Source organism: Hyperolius riggenbachi, chromosome 3 (genome assembly GCF_040937935.1).
Source record: "Hyperolius riggenbachi isolate aHypRig1 chromosome 3, aHypRig1.pri, whole genome shotgun sequence".
Lineage (NCBI taxonomy): Eukaryota > Metazoa > Chordata > Amphibia > Anura > Hyperoliidae > Hyperolius > Hyperolius riggenbachi.
The window spans coordinates 221741799-221756811 of NC_090648.1; the positions used below are offsets into that span (position 1 = coordinate 221741799).

The 15013-nt window shown below is 41.7% G+C and overlaps 1 protein-coding gene across 4 annotated transcripts in view; it reads right to left on the reverse strand.

Moving 5' to 3' along the window:
• Positions 1-15013, reverse strand: part of DAPK2 (death associated protein kinase 2) — a 134483-nt gene that overhangs the window by 46734 nt on the left and 72736 nt on the right. For 3 of the 4 annotated variants that reach the window (XM_068275801.1, XM_068275798.1, XM_068275799.1), the window contains exons 4-7: positions 10385-10523; positions 4695-4824; positions 359-407; positions 246-272 (exon numbers count right to left, since the gene is read on the reverse strand). In XM_068275801.1, the coding sequence (XP_068131902.1) occupies positions 246-272; positions 359-407; positions 4695-4824; positions 10385-10523 (345 nt within the window). Of the gene's footprint in view, positions 1-245; positions 273-358; positions 408-4694; positions 4825-10384; positions 10524-12232; positions 12252-15013 lie in introns of those variants that run through there. The other variant, XM_068275800.1, reaches the window with a different exon arrangement.

Below are 15013 nucleotides of genomic sequence, written 5' to 3' on the forward strand. Positions count from 1 at the left end.
AATGTTATGCAGATTGAGCATGGGCCGATAAAAAATGACACAAAGTTATTCTGTCCAATTTCAAGCCGCATATAATTTACATGAAATTTGAATGCAAGGAGAAACTATTTGCATCTCATTGATCATTCACATTTCCTTTCTCACAAACATAATAGGTTTCATATACATTTACTAAGGCAGCATTATTACCTACTAATTAGAGGCACACATTAATTCTGAGGTTCTCAGTGTAAATGGATACTCACAATATATACGTGATCACGCCAATGCTCCTAAAACAGAGAACAGGAGTCATATTACATCAACTTAGAGATGCCTTTATAGAAACATCTGTAATGTTTTCTACATGCAAACTCACCACATATCTGCTGCCAGTCCAAGTGGCTCATAATTTATTATTTCAGGAGCTGTAACAATAGTTCACAATTAGGCTGGTACGGCACACATTACAATATATTCTTACAAATTTGTTTTACCATGTTTTGGCTCTGAGATATGTATTTGTAATTGTAATACCTCCCACATGTATTGCAGAAAGAAAGTTACAATCTGATAGTATGTGTCCATACATGGGTTGATATATCCTGTAGATATGATACTTTGATATTTGATTACAAAACAGCACGTCATAGGTATGCTATATCCAGTTCATACAAAAGGCTGTTCAGAGAAAAAAGCCCTTTTCCAAGTTAAATCAATGACGTTTGCCAACAGAAACTCCCTGCTGCTTTTGCTTTGGTCTTATCACTGCAGTTATTAATCAAAGAACAATCTGGGAGCTCAAAGGCACCAAAGTGAAAGTAAAGGTGCATACACACATTGGATTTTTGCAAATGACCGGTCGTTTGGACGTTTGAACGTCCGGTCGTTTGGACGTCAAATAGGCTGACCGTACACATGCCCGATTTGACGTCCAAACGACCAGACGTTCAAACGTCCAAACGACCGGTCGTTTGCAAAAATCCGACGTGTGTATGAGCCTTAAAGTGAACCAGAGACGAAGCACCCTCATGTATTTTACCATATAGATCAGTGGGAACATTAGAGAAAACACCTACCATGCTTTCTGTTTCATTCTGCACTGCACAGCTTGTTTCTTATCAGACCTGATAAAATCCCCGACTGAGCATTCAGCCTGGCTTTGCTATTATGACTCAGCCATAATGAAGCCAGCAGGGGGCAGGCTTGGACTTGAAAAGACATGAGAGAACACAGACTGAGCTATAAAAATACCTGAGCAAAGCCAGATTGGATGCTCAGTCGGGGATTTTATCAGGGCTGATTAGAAGCAAGCTGTGCAGTGCAAAATGAAACAGAAAGCAAGGTAGGTGTTTTCTCTAATGTTCCCACTGATATATATGGTAAAATACACGAGGGTGCTACATCTCTGGTTCCCTTTAAGTGTATGAGCCCTTTTGGGGGTTTGATACTACACATTAGGCTGTGCATCAACCAGTCCATCTTATAGGTCCCTATAGAGAAAACTAGATGGTGCTGTATAATTGTACTGTGCACAATACAATTTGCCTGGGCATCAATTTAATTCCAAACAACCGCATACAATTTTTGTGATTGTATTGGGCCTTGAATTGGAAAGTCACATACTATAAAATAAAAGGATTTTACCCAGTGTGTATTATATCATTTAAAATGTTAAATTATGCTGCTGGTATTCTTATTTCTCAAGGCTGTTTGGTAATCTATGTTGCACTTGTTACTGAATAAGCCAGTTTATCTCTTTGGTGGCATGTGGTAAGTGCAGTTTATTACACAAGGACTGTGTGCAGCTGACTAAATATCTCATTGTTTCACCGTTTCCTATGAAGCAAAGCAGTCAAGCAAGAGCAAATAGCCTACAATTAGACTTAATTGATAGCACATGTTCTCTCCATTTTAGGTTAAATCTGTATAACAACCAAACATGTATTGTGTGCATTTGTGTAGGAGTATTTGAATCCCTTCCTCTTTTCTTCAGTTTTTTGCTTATTCATATCACTTTTTCTGATCTCCAAACACATGTAGTATAATACAACATTTCTTGAAGGACAAAAGTCTACACCAATATTCACATCTTAAATATTAAAATGTAACTGCCTCTAAAAGGACACCCGAATTTAGAAGGATATGGAGGCTGCTGGCATATTTTTTCCTTTTAAACAATGCAAATTGCCTGGCTGTCCTGCTAAACCTCTGCCTCTAATATTTTTAGCCATCGACCATAAACAAGCATACTACTCAGTTGTTGCTGATTTAAGTCTGACTGGATTGGTTCCATGCTTGTTTCAGGTGTGTGATTCAGACTACTGATGTCAGAAAGAACAGCAGAACAGCCAGGCAACTGGTATTGTTTAAAAGGAAATAAATATGTCATTCTCCATATGCAACACAACAAAGGGCAAAAGTCACATCCCAAATTAAGTGCGCAATATGATGCATAAAGGGAATCATACTGGTCATGTAAACTATGTGTCACCGCAACTGTAAATGAGCATATTGTCTGGTACCACACAGCATGTCTTGCATTATGCCAATGGATTCCAATGCACATCGCTAAGGCGTCAATGTAAATATCTGATTACAATATAATTGTTGTCAGACACAATGTACCCCAATGCGCCAGTGTGAATGTAGCCAAACGTGGTTAAGCCAACATCAGTGGCCACAACTGCAATCCAATTATTTTGATAACGGGAGATTCTTCATTACTTTCTGGTGAAGTACTAAATTAATGCGGCCTTCATTTATGACAAGTCACCCAGGCCATAAAGCAGCTTTCCCACACCATCACAATGCCACAGTTAATATTCTAATGCTATGCAAAACTTAAGTGGGCACTATAGCAAATTATGCTGTTCCATTATCCACACCATCAGTTATTTAATATGGACAGCATACATTTTACAATAGAGCTTGTGTGTTTTTCTTCTAGACAGCTGATCTGCATCATAAAATCACCTGCTTTCTGCTAACAGCCTTCTGTCTCTCTCTGCCACAGCTTATTTGGGGCTGGCTCACACGTACGCTTTGCGGGTGTTTACCGCTGGCGTCCGGGACTCATCGTTACACGCTCCCTCTCAAATAAATGGGAACATTTGTACTGGGGTTTTACTGACGATTGTGCGAATGCGGTGTACCAATCCTGATTTTCCCCATCATTTTGAGGCGACCCTGGAAGCTATGTACGTCTAGGGTCCATTAACTGCCTTGTTTAGTGTCTCCCTGCAGGGACAAAAAACGCAGACGTGACAGTAAGCCACCGGAACCCGCCGAAAGCCCAAACACGATACCACCCGAGAAGCCAGGCGGACATCCGTGTGAACCAGCCCTTATATCATGGCTCACACACTCCAGAACCGTGTTGTTGCTTCTTACATGTAGCTATAAAGTAACTAAATAAACAGGCTGCGAGGAGGCCGTGTTACATTATAGCTACATGTGAGAAGCAACTACATGGCTCACACACTCCAGAACCGTGTTGTTGCTTCTTACATGTAGCTATAAAGTAACTAAATAAACAGGCTGCAAGGAGGCCGTGTTAAATTATAGCTACATGTGAGAATCTCTGGATACATGGATACATTTTGAAAAGACCTATAGAAACCACAATCTATTCAATTTCACATCACTAGTACCATAACTGTTTTTTGTGTTCAAATACAATAAGAGGTTAAGGGGACTAACTATTGCAAACTATATAGAGATCATATGTTTATACAGCAAAATGTGTTTTTTTCCACATCCACATACTACGGCATCAAATACTGCAGTAGCAAATACAGCCAATCAAGAGAAAAGTACTATCACAGGAAAACCAAAGCTAGAGAAATCACTGTCTACCAGTATTCTCATACTGCCCAAAGGACTTGCCCAAAAGGTATGACCTTACACATATGTGTGAAAGTGTTGGGAGTCACTTGCCTGATTTAAGTCGGCTGAGGTGACCGACAACGACCGCTTCAGCCGACAATCATGCATGTGCATGGCAACGGGCAACACCCAACACACTAGCGATCCGCCGGGCGGATCTACTCAACCACAGAGATGTTGATCCCCCCACCGATCCAATTGTTTGCCACGTCGGGGATCAGGCCCCGATCTCCGACGAGCGACATCCATCAAGGTTTTGTACGCACCTTAATGTAGCAGGTGCTCATCATACCACTTGTGGTGTGATTCGAAAGTGAAGTCTCCTCACAAGAATATTTATTTAAACACAACTGTAATAACACACTAAAAACTTACATCATGGACTCTGAAGTCATAGACTCAGAAATTAGTACATGGCTGGTGGCAATGCTTATATTTCAGAATACTGGAGGTTGTGTTTCAAATACGTAAGAAGATTGGTAAGGGTTGGAACAAAAGAGAAAGTATGAAAAGATGGGGATGATAGGATACTGCTCTGAAGAGCTTTCTTTTTACCTTCTGGCTGACATTGCATGCTGGGCAGACAGAGTTTTGATGTGGCGTCGTTACATTGGAATTGTGACCCATGCATTTTCTAACCTGTTTGTAAGATCTGATAAGATCACTAGGTAATCAGTGGTGATACAGCTATGAGAGTGCACTGTGACTGACCGACAGCCATTTTACATTTGTTGTCCCTAAAAGTGGTAATGTCTTTTCTAATTAGAGGTGCAGATTACATGTAAACTGCATATTTTGATAAAAGTCATGAGGATAGCATTACAAACCTACAAATTCCGGTGTGCCAAAAATATTTTTAAACTCCACCCCATCTTCAATCCTGTGTGCAAGGCCAAAATCAATCAGTTTGATATTTGGTACAGCAGTAGTTTTGTCCAAAAGCATTATGTTTTCCGGCTGGAAGAAAAAAATAGTGAAAATCTTAAGACTGGATCACATAACATACATTTAGTTAAAGCAATCCTGAAGTGCGGACACTCACGGCAGGTTAGACACATACCAATGTAGAGGGAAGGCTTTACCATAGAGCTTTTCTGGTCCTCAGTCCATCCCGTCATTCCTCCACCAACCCCCGATGACGTTATGTGACAAGCTGGGTCTACAGCCCTTCACAGGAAGCCTAAGTAGCGCCCTCTATTTTACTGGGAGCCCCCGTGCACCCAAATGATCTTACATTGCAGCAAATCACAGCTTTTCAGCTGGGGGAAGTTAAGATCTAGGCACGATTGGGGGGAGTTAAAGGGACTCCGAGAACCTCTCATGGGTATGCCTTTAAGCCAGACAACGTCCCACAAAGTTGTGCTATGACCCCTCTGGAGGAGCCTTTTGCAATGGCCATGCGTGTCACTTCCTCTTCCTGCTTCATGCAGTGAAGTTATAACATAGCCAAGATGGCAGCCGCGATTTTTAAATTGAAATCGATGAAAACTATTTGGTGTAGAACGGCGGTTCAGGCATCAAATGAAAGAGGAGAGCACAAGCTACAGAAAGGTATGCATCTTTAAGTACTTTGCAGTACTGGTCAGAGTCTTAAAGGCATGCCCATGAGAGGTGCTCGGAGTCCCTTTAAGAGTTGGACATAGGCAGAGGGAGAGTTAAGGCTTAGGTATCAGTAGAGGGAGGGTTAAGGCTTAGGTATCAGTAGAGGGAGGGTTAAGGGTTAGGTATTGGTAGAGGGGGGGGTTAAGGGTTATGTATTGGTAGAGGGGGGTGAAGGTTAGGTATCAGTAGAGGGAGGGTTAAGGCTTAGGTATCAGTAGAGGGAGGGTTAAAAGATAGATATTGGAGGGGTGGGGGGGGGGGGGGGGTGAAGGTTAGGTATCAGTAGAGGGAGGGTTAAGGCTTAGGTATCAGTAGAGGAAGAGTTAAGACTTAGGTATCAGTAGAGGAAGGGTTAAGTGTTAGGTATTGGTAGAGGGGGTGAAGGTTAGGTATCAGGAGAGGGAGGGTTAAGGCTTAGGTATCAGTAGAGGGAGGGTTAAGGGTTAGGTATTGGTGGGGGAAGAGTGAAGGTTAGGTATCAGTAGAGGGAGGGTTAAGGGTTAGGTATCAGTAGAGGGAGGGTTAAGGCTTAGGTATCAGTAGAGGGAGGGTTAAGGGTTAGGTATCAGTAGAGGGAGGGTTAAGGCTTAGGTATCAGTAGAGGGAGGGTTAAGGGTTAGGTATCAGTAGAGGGAGGGTAAATGCTTAGGTATCAGTAGAGGGAGGGTTAAGGCTTAGGTATCAGTAGAGGGAGGGTTAAGGCTTAGGTATCAGTAGAGGGAGGGTAAATGCTTAGGTATCAGTAGAGGGAGGGTTAAGGCTTAGGTATCAGTAGAGGGAGGGTTAAGGCTTAGGTATCAGTAGAGGGAGGGTTAATGCTTAGGTATCAGTAGAGGGAGGGTTAAGGTTTAGGTATCAGTAGAGGGAGGGTTAAGGGTTAGGTATCAGTAGAGGGAGGGTAAATGCTTAGGTATCAGTAGAGGGAGGGTTAAGGTTTAGGTATCAGCAGAGGGAGGGTTAAGGGTTAGGTATCAGTAGAGGGAGGGTTAAGGCTTAGGTATCAGTAGAGGGAGGGTTAAGGGTTAGGTATCAGCAGAGGGAGGGTTAGGGGTTAGGTATCAGTAGAGGTAAGGTTAAGGGTTAGGTATCAGTAGAGGGAGGGTTAAGGGTTAGGTATCAGTAGAGGGAGGGTTAGGGGTTAGGTATCAGTAGAGGGAGGGTTAAGGTTTAGGTATCAGTAGAGGGAGGGTTAAGGGTTAGGTATCAGTAGAGGGAGGGTTAGGGGTTAGGTATCAATAGAGGGAGGGTTAGGTATCAGTAGAGGTAGAGTTAAGGCTTAGGTATCAGTAGAGGGAGGGTTAAGGCTTAGGTATCAGTAGAGGGAGGGTTAAGGCTTAGGTATCAGTAGAGGGAGGGTTAAGGGTTAGGTATCAGTAGAGGGAGGGTTAATGCTTAGGTATCAGTAGAGGGAGGGTTAAGGGTTAGGTATCAGGAGAGGGAGCTTTAAGGCTTAGGTATCAGTAGAGGAAGGGTTAAGGGTTAGGCATAAGTAGGGGGAGGGTTAAGGGTTAGGTATCAGTAGAGGGAGGGTTAAGGCTTAGGTATCAGTAGAGGGAGGGTTAATGCTTAGATATCAGTAGAGGGAGGGTTAAGGTTTAGGTATCAGTAGAGGGAGGGTTAAGGTTTAGGTATCAGTAGAGGGAGGGTTAAGGGTTAGGTATCAGTACAGGGGGGGTTAAGGCTTAGGTATCAGTAGAGGGAGGGTTAAGGGTTAGGTATCAGGAGAGGGAGCTTTAAGGCTTAGGTATCAGTAGAGGAAGGGTTAAGGGTTAGGTATCAGTAGAGGGAGGGTTAAGGCTTAGGTATCTGTAGAGGGAGGGTTAAGGCTTAGGTATCAGTAGAGGGAGGGTTAAGGCTTAGGTATCAGTAGAGGGAGGGTTAATGCTTAGGTATCAGTAGAGGGAGGGTTAAGGGTTAGGTATCAGTAGAGGGAGGGTTAAGGCTTAGGTATCAGTAGAGGGAGGGTTAAGGCTTAGGTATCAGTAGAGGGAGGGTTAAGGCTTAGGTATCAGTAGAGAGAGGGTTAAGGCTTAGGTATCAGTAGAGGGAGGGTTAATGCTTAGGTATCAGTAGAGGGAGGGTTAAGGCTTAGGTATCAGGAGAGGGAGCTTTAAGGCTTAGGTATCAGTAGAGGAAGGGTTAAGGGTTAGGCATAAGTAGGGGGAGGGTTAAGGGTTAGGTATCAGTAGAGGGAGGGTTAAGGGTCAGGTATTGATAGAGGGGGGTTGAAGGTTAGTTATCAGTAGAGGGAGAGTTCTTTGTGAGAGTAGGGTTAGGTTAAGTCATAGTAAAATATCTGTAAAGATAACCAATATTTTACTATCAGAATTCAGTAGTAGAATATCAGAAATTTGACCGATATTTGACTAGCAGCAATCTCCTCCACTCTTTTTTTCCAGGCGCCTTTATTACATGAATGCCAACATTTACCCATCTTCAGCTTACCATTTCACATATCTGTGTAGGTATGCTTTTAAATACTAATGTTTTGAGAAATAAGGAGGCTGCCATTATTGACCTTCTAAAACATTATCGTTTTCTTAAAGGAATGCTTTAGTTTTAAAGCGTCACAGAATATGTTTGCGCTTTATAAATCAATAATAAATAATATAATATAAATAATAATAAATACTATAATATAAATAATAAATACATAAATAAGAATAACCCTTTGTTCTAAATCCCCCATTCTAAACAGATACACAGATCTGCTGACCTGATTTTCTATATCTATATATATGTGATCCAGGTTAGGCCACGTTCACAGTGGTGCGTTGCACTGCAACGGACGCTTTGCATTGTGGTATAATGGGTTGCGGAATCGTAAAGCACTGCATGCAGTGAGTTACAGCTAAATGCATAGCATACTTTTCATTGACTGTATGCTTCACTGTACTCTACTGTGGGCCCCAGAGGGAGAGGATCAGAATTTTAGCTTGGCAAAATAGCAAGGTCAGCAATGGCAGATTCCATGATTTTCCAACAATAATTTTAACTGCTTTAAAATCTTTCCTCACATAAATCTTAAAATCCTAATTCCACTTTACATGATGCAGGAACCGGTATGAACGCAAATGTTCCCCAAAGTTTTGCATCGAAATTTGCATTTTGCCTGACTCCAAATTTTATATGATGGAATTTTCAAACAATATATATTTTCACAAAAATAAGAATTTTCTTAAAAAATATGTTTTCTAATGACCACTTTTTTCAACTTATTTAAAAAAAAGAATGTGTTTTTTTTTCACATGCATGCCCATACATTTTTGTACATATGCTCATCTGATGAATAATGTGTTTTGTAATGCTCATAGACTTCAATGTATTTAGTGAAAATAAGTTTTCTCATGCCCATATATTTTCTAATTTTTATGGGAATCGTGGTGAAACAAAAATGACAATATTCGTTCATCACGTTAGACTACATTAGTATTCTCAAATGTGAATTCCTCAGTACATCGTAATACCTACATGTAGATTCTAAATGCACCTGGTGCCTTTTCTCTGAGGTGTGCAGGTGGATGAGGGAGTTTACATCAAAGGTGAATAAATCGTGCCATTCTTACTGAGATCTGCCCTCTTCAAAGTGCCCCCCTTGACCTCCAAGGCACATGGCCAGAGCCTGATACCAGAGATAGCTGCAACACAAAAGCCATGTCTACAGTGCCTTGTCTGCACCCACAGATCTCTGACTTTGTAACACTAACATTTCTGGTTGGTTTTTACTATACTGGCTAGAAAGTGGTTGGTTTTTACTGTACTGGCTAGAAAGTATAAACAATACACTTCAGGTTTTCTGTATTGCATATAGTATACCCAGTGGACATCCTGAAAGGAAATTATAAGGTCCGTCACTGGAAGGAGCACCAAGAATGCAGAATCTAAAGCCTGACACACACATCTAATTTTGATTGGCCAATTTTGCCATTTCCATGTAGTATGTAGCATTTCAAATCTGTTGTCCCCCACACTGCATGAAAGATGTAAAATCAAAATTGGATTTGTGTATGAATCCTAAGTGACATCCGGTCTACACCAGAGCAACTGGCAAGGGATGATGGAACAGCAAACCTAGAGATCAACAAATTCCTTTGCTGCAAGATGTTATTAGGACACGACCATTGGAATAGCCCCAGCAGTACTTGGTAGGAACAGGCTGAGAGGCAGTGTGGGTTGGACTCAAGCTGCTGAGGAATATAGAGGCAATCAAAGGGAACACTGGAGCCAGGCCAGGTAGATAAAAAGACAGGGCAGACTTCAGATGGATGGAGTAATGGATTTGCTTTGGACTGGGACACACATCGAATTGTTGATCAGGCTTGGTTTAAGGCTGGTGGCAAACAGGCAAAGTTACTAACTCAGGCTCAGGTCAAGTCAGGCAAAAATGTCACAGTAACGGATCAGGCTTGGATCGGATGATTTATGAGATGCAAATAATTATGCCTCCTGTGTAAGGTTAATGCAACTTGTATACAGCTTGGAATTGGGTCAGTCAGTATCAAAGGCAAGTGCATTTGATTGACCCACTTCGAAGCTGCATGCACTTTACATTAAATTTGCATGAAAGCTGGATTAGCTTCCCATTCATCATGTTGGCAACAAAGTGAGGCAGAAAAATATGGTGTGGTAAGCCAAGTAAGCAATGCGATCAAACAGTGTTGGAGCAACAGGTGATACAGCCAGACAAACCCTGGACCTGGGCAGACATGTCAGTGCTTGCTGCTTCATGGAGAGGTCTAGTCCAGGCATGCAAAAAGGCCCAGAAGGCCTTGCACTGGACGCCCATGTGTACATGCACCAGTATATGCATGTGCCTTCCTCATATCACATGACCAGGCAGAATGTCTAAACACACCATGTGTAACTTTACAGGAGATTATGCAGGATGTTAGTAAATCAAGAAAAAAATTCTCACCTTTAAGTCAAAATGTGCAATCTTGCGGGTGTGCAAGTAACTGACTCCTTCCAGAATTTGCTTAATAAAGCTAGTAGCCTCCTCTTCACTTAGTGATTCCTTCTGAGCCAGGAAGTCAAACAGTTCTCCCCCTGAAACACTGGCCAGAGAAAGGAAAAGACACACTCATGTCAGTCATTTTTGTTCTTTTTCTGCAGGAATAGTGGCACATAATTATATTCTGATCACTACACATATTAATAACAATTGTTGCTCACTGTTCTGTTAGAAGAACAGCCCCAAACGAACCATTGGGCTATCTTATATCTACCAGTTACAACATCCTACAGTGAACTGCACTCTTGATGCAACGAACTCTGCTTCACAAAAGATATTAAGTTTAAAGGTCATTTTCCATGTTTCAATTTGTTTGACAACAGTCTACTTATATGGCTTCAGCTAAGTATATGGAACGGATTACAAAATTATAGGATTAAACACAGGCCTAGAACAGAGGAAAAGTGATATTGCTTCTGGCCTAGGAAAGAGAAGCATAATGTTCCATTTCACTACTTTTTTGTTAGTTTGCATAAACAAAATATATTTATTTAAAGTCTTGAGAATTAAAAAAAAATTGCAAGAGTGGAAGATTTGTTTTTAATAGCACATGCAGCTTTCAAATATGTAAAGAATTTGTTATCTTGCTCAGAATAATTTCCGGCAAAAATTCTAGCTAGAGTAAATCTAGCAAGTAAGGAATCTTAAATGAAGTGCAAGGCAGCTGTTACACAAATGTCTGCTGCACATTCTTTCCAAAACCAAGCTAAAGAAAACCCCAGAAGGTTCCTGCAAATTGCAACACCTGAAAGCTGGCATAGCCCCATTTCTGGACCTGCTTAGGCCTCCATACTGGTGCAGGGGATTACATAGCATATAGGCAAAGGGTGAAAAAAACAGGAATATTTTTGTCATACCTCCCAACATTCCTAGAAGGAAAATATGGATACTTTTTAATGCAAATGACCTCCATCACACCACCATCTAGACCTCCAGTAATTCCCTTATCACACTTCCAGGAAAACCTTCATCAGACCTCCAGGAGCACCATCATCACTTATCCAGGAACACCTTCCTCACACCACCAGTCTCACATTCATCACACTTCCAGTCACACCTTCATCACACCCCATGTCTCACCTTCATCACACCTCCAAGCACACTTTCATCACACCTCCAGTCAACTCCCACCTTCATCACACCTTTATGGACACCTCCAGAAACACCTTCATCACACCTCCAGTAAGGCATTCACCCCCTCTCCTGTCAGGAAATGTGAAATTCAAGCAAACAGTCAATAGTAGCTGGTGCTGCATTTCTGCTAACATAGGTTCAGTTTAATGTATTCAGTGTAGCACTGCACATACTGGAAAACAAATCAGTGGAGAATATTAATAAAAATGACTAATGAAATAAAGGTTTGTTATAAGCCAGTAGCAACCAGGCAGACTGCATGGTAATTCTATGGTAAGGTAAATAAAGGCCACCATCAAAATGGAAGACGTATAGATACTAAATTATGGTATAATCATTACGGTATTATGCTTTCACTTATGTAACTATATTACATATTACAATTTGGAGCCAGCAGGTGGAGCTCCTTGGCAGAAAGAACTGATAAGCTAATTCTTGTATCAAAATCTTGCTGTAAGATAACTTCGCAATCAGACAGATGGATCTATTAATGTCAATAAGTTACATTCTCATTTTTTTGCTTGTTGTTGAGAGCTGTTTCCAAGCAAGGAGATACTGGCAATGCAATGTGCCGAAAGCTGGCTATATTTGTATGTCAGAGAAATTATTGACATCTACCCAATCATTTTCCTGGTCTACCACCTTACATATAAATGGCAGTTGAAAGTCAATGTTGAAAAATAAACAGTCATGCATTTTGGTCGTATCAACAGTCAAGCACCATACAAAATAAACGAGATACTGACAGGGACATCAAACTTGGAGACTAGGCGTACTCGTCGACAACAAGTTACGGTAAATAATCATATTCGATGCCAAGCAGCTGCAGCTAAAGCAAATAACATTTTAAAACGCATTAAAAGGGAAGTAAAAACTTGGGATGCTAACATAATACCGCCTCTGTTTAACTCTCTAGTAAGGCAGCATCTAGAATATGGGATTCAGTTCTGGGCACCGCATTACAGAACGGGCACTTTTAGAGCAGGTACAGAGAAGAGAAACAAAATTGATTAGAAGGATGGAAGGTTTCACTTACCAGGAAAGGTTAGAAAAACTGGGCTTATTTCGTCTGGAGAAAAGACACCCTAAAGGAGATCTAATTAACATGTATAAATACATCAGAAGGCAATATAAAAGCTTTGTATATGAGCTTTTTGTCCCTAGGCTTATGCAAAGGACCAGATAATGACCTGCACAAGGAGTAAAAAAAGTTTTAGTGATTGATTTAGGAAAAGTTTCTTTACAGTAAGAGGGATTAAAATGTGGAATGTATTACCACAGGAAATAGTTATGGCAAATTGTATATCAGCGTTTAAGGGGGGGGTCTTAGGTTTCCTTGCATTGAAAGACACCCACAGTTATAATTATTAGAAAATTCCAGGTAGTGTTGATCCAGGGATTTTATCTGATTGGCACCTTGAGTCGGGAAGGAATGTTTTTCCCTTTTGGGGCTAATTGGACTATGCCTTGTAATGTTTTTTTTTTACCTTCCTCTGGATCTATAGGGATATGTGAGGATGCAGACTAGTGTTGTACTTTATTTTCTGGTTGGCTGTATGTCTTTCTTCAACCCAAATAAATATGCAACACTTGATAAGAGTTCATGAGTAATCTGATCTTACATCAAACTGCAGTGCTACTGCCGCTAGCTTTGTATTGCTCAATACTCGCTTCCATCCAAGGCACCTCAACTGCTCAACCACAAAAAGAATAGCCTTTCCTGTTCAATGTTCAATTGATAAAACAAGTGGACATTGATCGAGAGGGCCTTAACTTTCATGAACCATCCTTGCAAGTTCTTCAAATGGACTGCATCACTGCCGCCATCAGCAGAAGCACAGAGATGGGATAGTTTTACCAATGTGCCATGGCCAGAGCTCACAAGTGTTTGCACCTGTTTTGTTTTTACAAATCACTTAAATCATTTTGAAGCTGTTAATTAAGCAATCTGTTTCTGGAATTATCTCTCTGACTTATTGAAATATCATGAATCAGATGACTTGTGAGAGAGAAAGAGTTGATAACGTCTTAAGTGAAATATTTTACTTGTATTCCTATTCATCTGCTGTCCAATGCTGTTAAAGTGTGCCTCAGCCGAAGCTCTAGTACAAAATTAGATATTTACCTAAAAAGATGGAAGTCTCATGATGGATCCTATTGAAGCTTCCCTCTGTATTCTAATGTCCCCATTGCTTAGCATGGTCCCCCAGAACATTAGCGATAAGGCATTGTTGCTAATCATATCGTGCAATCAGATCGCAGTATCCGTGCAAGCCCACCTGTGCATGTGCAGTAAGCCGAAGCCATGGATGCCATGCTACTGCGCATGTGCAGCCGTGCTTGCATGTCAACGATGTGGCCACACTGCAAGAAGAGTATCCACACAGCTTCAATGTGGATTCAGATGATCTCTTGGGCTTCAGTAGTGTCTGAATGCATGCAGCTAACCCAGTCAGAAACATCTAATCTGCATGCTTGTTTAAGGTCTATGGCTGTAAGTATCAGAGGCAAAGGATCTGCAGGACAGCCAGGTAACCTGCATTGTTTAAAAGGAAACAAATATGTAACCCTTACATGCCTCTCAATTCAGGCGTGCTTTAATTAAACCTCATGAAGTTCTCCTTTAACCTCCCTGGTGGTATCCCCAAGTCTGGCTTGGGGTGGGAAAAAGCAGCCAGGAGCGGTAATGCCGAGCGTACCAGTCTTCGAATGCTCTGCATTCCTCTGGTGAGATCACCGTCTGTCGTCATGACGACAGACAGCTATCTCACTATAGGATTACAGCACCACCCAGAGGACGGAGGGAGAATTGCAGTGCTGGATCCCAGAGAGGTGAGTAAATGTTGGGCTGCCGCAGATCTGAATTTTTTGCACCGTTTTTTTGCCCTTAAAACCTGGAAATAATCAAACCACCAGGAAGGTTAAAGTGTACCAGAGACAAATAATATACAAAAATTATACATACCTGGGGCTTCCTCCAGCCCCATCAGCACCGATCGCTCCCATGCCACCGTCCTCCACCTTCTCCGTCTTCTTTACCGGGTCTCGTAACTTCCGCCAGTCGGGGCTGGTCTAAGCAAGTGTAGTGAGCTCCCTCCATACTGCACAGGCGCATGTGTAAGGCAGGCGCCGGAGAGACAGAGGGAGTCACTGAGCATGCGTAAAACTGTCCGTGTTTGGCGGAAGTTACAGGACCCAGCAAATAAGATGGAGAAGGCTGAGGATGGCGGCGTGGAAGCGATCTGTGCTGATGGGGCTGGAGGAAGCCCCAGGTATGTATATATCTTGCATACTTATTCGTCTCTGGTTCTTTTTAAGTAGTCCATGTATAACCTTAATATGGCCCACATTATTGCCATACTATACTGTGTGGAGATTTATCAGCAAGTCACTTAACAC